Source organism: Carlito syrichta, unplaced genomic scaffold (genome assembly GCF_000164805.1).
Source record: "Carlito syrichta isolate Samal-C Ts95f unplaced genomic scaffold, Tarsius_syrichta-2.0.1 Scaffold288076, whole genome shotgun sequence".
Taxonomy (NCBI): Eukaryota; Metazoa; Chordata; class Mammalia; order Primates; family Tarsiidae; genus Carlito; species Carlito syrichta.
In genome coordinates this window covers 592-8,001 of record NW_007232172.1, presented here as the reverse complement: position 1 = coordinate 8,001, position 7,410 = coordinate 592, and the positions used below count along the sequence as shown (strand labels likewise).

The following is a 7,410-nucleotide window of genomic DNA, read 5'->3' as shown; positions in this document are numbered from 1 at the left end:
AGGTAGTGAGTGTTCTCTATTATTTGGGATCTCCAGATAATAAGTTGCCAGTATATATTGTTTGTCTCAAGATAGTCTCTGGGATTCTCCAGTTTAAAACTTTTTAAAAGCCCTTCATTTTCCATGACTCTTATAATAGAAACTCTGGTCTTATCTATACCCCTTGCCATCACAAACAAGAGAGTTGATGAATCAAAGGCTATTCTTTGTTGTAATCTGTAAAGCATTATCTTTTTATTATTCTTCAATATCTTTTGTAATACTGTAGTTGTCATAGAAGAGGCCAAAATTTGAGAAAATGTATAAAGAAGTTGAAGATTTCAGATGACCTGGTTTAGAGCCTGTGTCACTTCAACTTTATTCATGAATTGTAACATCCTTTTGATAATAAGATCCATTTTCATCTTATCTTTTTTCCAGCTGCTCTTTTGTTAAAATATTCCAAAAAATCTGAATTATGGACAGCCCAGGAAACTGCTGTGTATTTGGGAGACTACCTGACTGTGAAGAAGAAAGGCCGACAAAGAAATGCTTTTTGGGTTCATTATCTCCATCAAGAAGAAATTCTGGGGAGGTATTGCTTAAAAACATCTATATTACTAATGGGATATGAACTAACTTTGTCCTTTTGTTAAGTAATTACACAGGAGATTTTGGCAAGGGCAGAAAAAAATTGGCCAAAGTGTGTGTTCTCAGAGGTCTACTCCTCTTCCTTTTCATCATTAATTAACTGATAGTACTTACATGTGCTGAGGACCCACATTATGTCAGCTATATTACTGGATGTTTTCAATACACGATCTCAAGTCCTTCAGGGAAACATTATTAGCAACATTGTACATATAAGAAAAATGGCGTTTCTGACCCCATAGCAAGCCAGAGAATCTTTAACACTCCCACGAAAATTGCTGGCAAAGAGGCTAGTTAAACTATGAATGGCACACTTTTAAGTAAAAATAGGTATGCCTGAAAAAATGCAGGAAAATCTTGATGCCAGGGACAGAGCATGACCAGGAACATAAGTGATGACTGAAGTCTTTAGGGGTCCTCCTTAGAAGTGTGGGGCAGGGATATGGTGAGGGTGTAGCCAGTGACAAAAGTCACATGCAGAAGGGAATGAGTTTAGCGACCACTCACACAAAGCAGGGACTCAGGAATGACCACTTCCTCAAGGGGAAGGTTACTCTAAAAAGCCCATCCCAGTGAAGCAAGTGCCTGGAAGCTTTCTGTTTGGCCTTCGTTACTTATGAGAACTTTAAGCAAAAACTCATCTGAAAACTTAGTAACTACAGGTGTTCCTCACTGGGTTTGAGACCTAATTTTACACCATTTATGAATTTTTAAAGTCCTAAAAGCCAAGACATTTGCTTTAAAGCTTACCCTGCTATTTGCCCAAATCCAAGTAGTGTAAGAAATAGAAAGAGAGAGAGAAATTAGGTGACTCTGTAAACAGTAAAAGTAGATTTCTTGAAAAGTACATTTACTGATTATTATATTATTATAATTGATTACTATTATGTTATTATAATTGATTATTATAATAATCAATAAATGTGTAAATGCACTTACCAGGTGCTGGGCCCTTTTTTAAGTATTTATATACTAATTTGGTTAACCCTCATAAAACCCTGTGAATCAGTTACTATTATCATTCCCATTTTCAGATGAGGGAACTGAGTCGCAGAGATGTTAAGGAATTGCTGAAAGTCACAAATCTGAGTGGTAAAGTCTGGTATTATGGACTGAATCGTAAAGACTGGTATTATGGACTGAATTGTGTCCTCCTAAAATTCATATGCTGAAGTTCCCTGAACCTCACACTATGATCTTATTTTGAAATAGAGTCATTGCAGATGTAAGTAGTTAAGATGAAGTCACACTGGAGTCGGGCAGGTTCCTAATTCAATATGACTGGTATCCTTATAAAAAGAAAAATTTGGAGATAGACACAGAGAGAATTCCATGTGAAGAGTGTAGTGATGCTACCTCAAGGCGAGGAACTACCAGAAGCCAGGAGTGAGGCCCAAAACTGATTTTTCCTTAGTACTTTCAGAGGGAACATGGCCCTGCCGGCACTTTGATATTGGACTTCCAGGCTTCAGAATGGTGAAAGAATCCATTTCTGGTGCTTATGCCACACAGACTGTGGAATAATCCATCTCTGGTGCATACACCACCCAGTCTGTGGCACTTTGTTACAGTAGTCGTAGGAAACTAATACGCCAGCATACCTCATAGGAGGATCTGAAATGAAAAATAAATTCAGAATAATAGACATGGAGAATGGAGAGGGAGGGTTCAACATACTTCTGATCAAAAGAAAGTAACACAGCAAATACAACAGAAGCAATATTTGAATAGATCATTTCTATAATTTTTCAGAATTGCCAAAAATATATAAATCTTACAATACAGGAATCAAAATGAATCCTAGGGAGGACAGAAAGGAAAGGAGGAAGGAAGTTAGAAGGAAGGAGAAAAGGAAGTAAGGCCGGCAATTATAAATCCACTCCTGCTGGGTGCAGTGGTTCGCCTGTAATCCCAGCATTTTGGGAGGCAGAGGTGAGAAGATTGCTTGACCCAGGGGTTCAAAATCAGCCTGGACAACTTGGCAAGACTTTGCCTCTACAATAAATCAAAAAACTAGTCAGGTGTGGTGGTGCATGCCTGTAGTTCCAGCTACCAGGAAGGCTGAGGCAGAAGGATTGCATAAGCCCAGCAGGTAGAGGCTGTGGTGACCATAAGTGTGCCACAACACTCCAGCTTGGGCAACAGAGTGAGATGCCTACTCGAAAAAAAAAAAATTCACTCCTAGGTAACAGTAGTCAAACTTCAGAGCATCAAGAACAAAGAAACAATCTTAAGAGAAGTCAAAGAAAAAGACAGATGATCCACAAAGACATCAAAGAAATGTCAATTAGACATGCAATTGACTTCGCAGTATATGACAATGGAAGTCAAATACTTAGTGAAACTGTCTTTCTTGGAGGAAGGTGAAATAAAGGGCTTTGCAAATTAAAAGGACAAAAAACTGTGACTGTTTACCACTAGCAAATCCTCGTTAAGGAAAAATAATCCAGGCCAGGCACAGTGGCTTAAACCCATAATTCTATCACTTGTCTAAGCCCGGGGGCTCAAGATCAGCCTGGGTAACCTGGCGAGACATCGTCTCTACAATAAATCAAAAAAATTAGCTGAACTTGATGGAGCATGCCTGTAATTCCAGCTACTTAGAAGACTGAGGCAGAAGGGTCACCTGAACTCAGCAAGTTGAGGCCGCAGTAGCCATGAGATTGCCACTGCATTCAAGGCTGGGTGTCAGAGTGAAACTTTGACAAGAAAGAAAGAAAGAAAGAGAGAGAGAGAGAGAGAGAGAGAGAGAGAGAGAAAGAAAGAAAGAAAGAAAGAGAAAGAGAGGGAGGGAGGGAAGGAAGGAAGGAGGGGAGAGGGGAGGAAGGAAATGAAAAATAATATGAGAAAAGGAATGGGCCTCTGTTCCTGGACTGATGATCCCATACCCAGGGCTGGAGGTCCTCTAACAGCATGTTAAGGAAATTCTTCAGAGCCAGCACCTGCAGGTCTGCTCTTTTGTGAACACATCTGGCATCGGTTTGCAAAGTTCTGAATTAGTTCAAACCCTCTGCAGGTCTTGGGGCTTTTCTGTAGCAAAACTGCCTGAAGCTCTGGGTGAGTATCCCTGCCATGACAACTGCCCCTCTGCAGGCTGCTTTCCTGATGCCATGCTGCCTCCACCCGCAGATTTCCTTTCTGATCTTCAGGAGTCTGAATGGCCAAAATCACAGCTATCTTGATTTCTATCATTATAATTATTGAATTCAGAAGTTTCTGGAGAGAGTTTACTCTGGTTGAGGTCTCAGACAATTCCCTTTGAGTCTTGGAGATCACTCTGGGTATACGTGAAATTACTCATAAATTCACACCTGCTTATAGCAAGTGTAAACTACAGTAAAGTGTGTGCTTACTGTTTTGCTCCTTTTCACACTTTATCATTTATTGACTTGTTTCTTTCCACCTCAACTGTGCTCTAAGCTTTTGGAGTATACAAATCATGTCTCACACTCTCTTCAAAACACTTAGGACTGGCATAGGACTACATAACAAGTGTCGATGGAAAGTAAGTACTTGTAGGAATGAAGTAATCATAAAAGGAAAGGACAGAGGAAGACATCCGATGGATTAATTAACCTGCACGAGGCCCACTGCAGGAAGTGAGAGATCTGACTCCAAAGCCTATGCGCAGCCAATGCAGCGTGCTAATCCCCTCATCTTACCAGAGGCCTGGAAAACTGCATGAAGTGAACACTTTCCTTTTATAACTAATATCATTCTGGGTTAGCTAGCATGAACTGTGTTCCATTGTTCAGGTGGTTCTTTAAAAAAGTATCTGCCTGGGCAACTTGGTGAGACCTCATCTCTGCAGTAAATAAAAAATTAGCCGGGCGTAGTGGCACGCACCTGTAGTTCCAGCTACTTGGAAGGCTGAGGCGGAAGAATCGCCAGAGCCCAGCAGGTACAGGCTGCGGTCAGGCTGCGGTGAGGCTGCGGTGGCTGGGAGCGGCCACTGCACCCCAGTCTGGGCGACAGAGTGAGACTCCAACTCAAAATTAATTAATTAATTAATTAAAAAGTATCTGAATCACAAGTTGAAACTACTTTTCGATTAAGGCAGATAAAGAGTAACATCTTTCAGCCGAGTGTGGTGTAATCCCAGCACTTTGGGAGGCCAAGGTGAGTGGATTGCCTGAGCCTGCGGGTTCGAGACCAGTTGGGCAACTTGGCGAGACCTCATCTCTACAATAAATCGAAAACTAGCCGAGCTTGGCAGTGCGCACCTGTAGTTCCGGCTACTTGGAAGGCTGCGGTGGAAGGATCGCCTGAACCCAGCAGGTGACACTGGGGTGACCGTGAGTGTGCCACTGCACTCCAGCCTGGGTAATGGAGTGAGACTCCAACTCAAAAAAAAGTGACGTCTTTCAAGCATTTTTACATATATCTTTTGCTCTCCTCTCTTACTCCATAGTTGTGTGGATTTTCTCCATTCACAGATATGTTGGGAAAGAATATAAGGAACAGAAGGGTCTCTGGCACCACTTCACTGATGTGGAGCGGCAGATGACTGCCCAGCACTACGTGACAGAATTTAACAAGAGGCTGTACGAACAGAACATTCCGACACAGATATTCTACGTCCCCTCTACAATATTACTGGTAAGATGACAGGGATCGAGGGCTTGGTTAAACAGGCCCCAAAATATATATTATGTTAGATTTCTATGACCAACTTGTGTACCTCTACTACTGTCGCTCTGGCAAAATCCAACAGACTCAGTTTCCAGCCTTCCTCATCTACTTCACCTGCTTTCATCTGCTTAGACATGCAATAAATATGACTTCCTGTGCTCATTATCTGGATCTTCCAAATCACACTTGGATAGCAGTTGACCCTGGTAGCTGGTCCCACTTAGTCAGGTTAGCCTGTTTTGTAAACTTGCCTTTTGGATTGTCTCCTTTCTGAGAGAGAAAGGACCCTAAAGATCATATCTGTACAAATTATTCCTTCAACAGGATGCATAAATCCCCCCTTTTACCTCTGAGGGTCCTCACCTCTTGTAACCAAGTGACTCTTAAGCCACAGCTTAAATACATTTAGTGTTTACAAATACATTTACATTATTACCCTTTTACTTTCAATAGGTATTTAGTAAGAAAACATTACTATTACCTTTTAGTAAGAAAACGTCATTTAGTTTAGTAAACCTGTAAAAATACGTTTCATAAGAAAACATCATTGCTACTCTATTACTTGTTACTTTCAAATAATTATAATTGTTAGAAAGTTCTTAGATTTGGCCCAAATCTACCCTTCTCCTACTTCTACCTGTGGATTGCAGCTCTGCTTTTGAAACCACTGAGATCAAGCTCTCTTTACTGAGATAAAGGCAAACATTACCATTGAGGGTTCTCTTGTTTGGGTCATGAATATCCTGCTCCTCCAAATACATTAGATCCTTAGTACATTCATACTTACAATAATTTTTTCAGACATTTTTAGACCTTTTCTTATTTATCAGTAATAGCTATCATCTATTTTGCACTCTCTTATTGTCACTTATTTATGTGCTAGTCATTTTACAAATGCTAACCCGTAAAACAACTCCACAAAGTAGATCGTGTTACACAGAAATGCTTGCACTAATATTCCCCTCCACAGTCCCAGAGTATGACCTAGTTGTGTGCCCTAGTAAGCAAGTTTCCAGGAAAACTCACTTCATGACCTAACTTATAAGTGAGCAGTTTGATATATAAATAATCATAACTTTAGACTCTATTATATGACACCTGTAATGGTAAGCAATTTACATGCATTTAATTTTTTTTTTTTTTTTTTTTTTTTTTTTTTTTTTTTTTTTTAAAGTCGAGGTCTCACATTGTCACCCAGGCTGGAGTGCAGTGGGGAGATCATAGCTCATTGCAGCCTTGAACTTCAGGGCTCAAATGATTCTCCTGCTTCAGCCTCCCAAGTAGCTAGGACAACACATATACCACCACACCTGGTTAGCTTTATTTGTTTAAAATATGCCACTTAACAAGACTAAAAAGTAGTTACTATTATACCAACTTTACAGACAAGGAAATTGAAGTGTAGAGAAGCAATGTAGCAAAGCTCCCAAGTGGCAGAGCCCATGTTCAAACCAAGATCTACCCAAGTCCACAGACGCTGGCTTTTATCACTCTGCTATACTGTTAACCATTTCTGTTTTTCAGATTTTAGAGGGCAAGACAATAAAGGGGTGTATCAGTGTGGAACCTTACATACTGGGAGAATTTGTAAAATTATCAAATAACACAAAAGTGGTGAAAACAGAATACAAAGCCACGGAATATGGCTTGGCTTATGGCCATTTTTCTTATGAGTTTTCTAATCATAGAGATGTTGTGGTTGATTTACAAGGTATGTGAAACTGGAAATTATTTTTTATTTTTAATACTCTATGTAAATGTGAGGTTTTGTAATGAACTTCACTAATCATTATATAATAGATTGGTGTATGAGCTACTATTTAGAATTAAATAAATTGATCTTACTAAATGTAACAAATGATTCTTGAAAGAAAAAAATGCTTAAAACTTCTACAAGTGTTGCATAATCAGTAAGAAGGTCTGGCTCATATTCTGTCGGGCTTAATTCCAGAGCAAATACATAACAACTCTTTTAATTTTACTCAAGTAGCTTTGAATGATGTCAATTTCTTATTATTGCATATTTTTTCATATTTCAAACTCTTCTTTCTATTTTTCCTATTCTCCAGTCCCTTATCCTTATTAAAAGTATGATGTTGGGTTTCACAATGGAACAGAAAATTGTTTGTTTGTGCATCTTATTTCTTT

At 39.5% G+C, this 7,410-nt stretch overlaps 1 protein-coding gene across 1 annotated transcript; it reads left to right on the top strand.

Annotated features, from left to right (window-relative positions):
- Positions 1–420: 420 nt before the first annotated feature.
- Positions 421–6,992, top strand: LOC103255378 (alpha-protein kinase 1-like; the record flags this gene model as incomplete). The annotated part of the gene is made up of 3 exons (XM_008053332.1): positions 421–574; positions 5,067–5,229; positions 6,787–6,992. Coding segments are annotated over 3 exons (512 nt in total), but the record flags the coding sequence as incomplete, so codon positions are not given.
- Between the last annotated feature and the right edge of the window lie 418 nt (positions 6,993–7,410).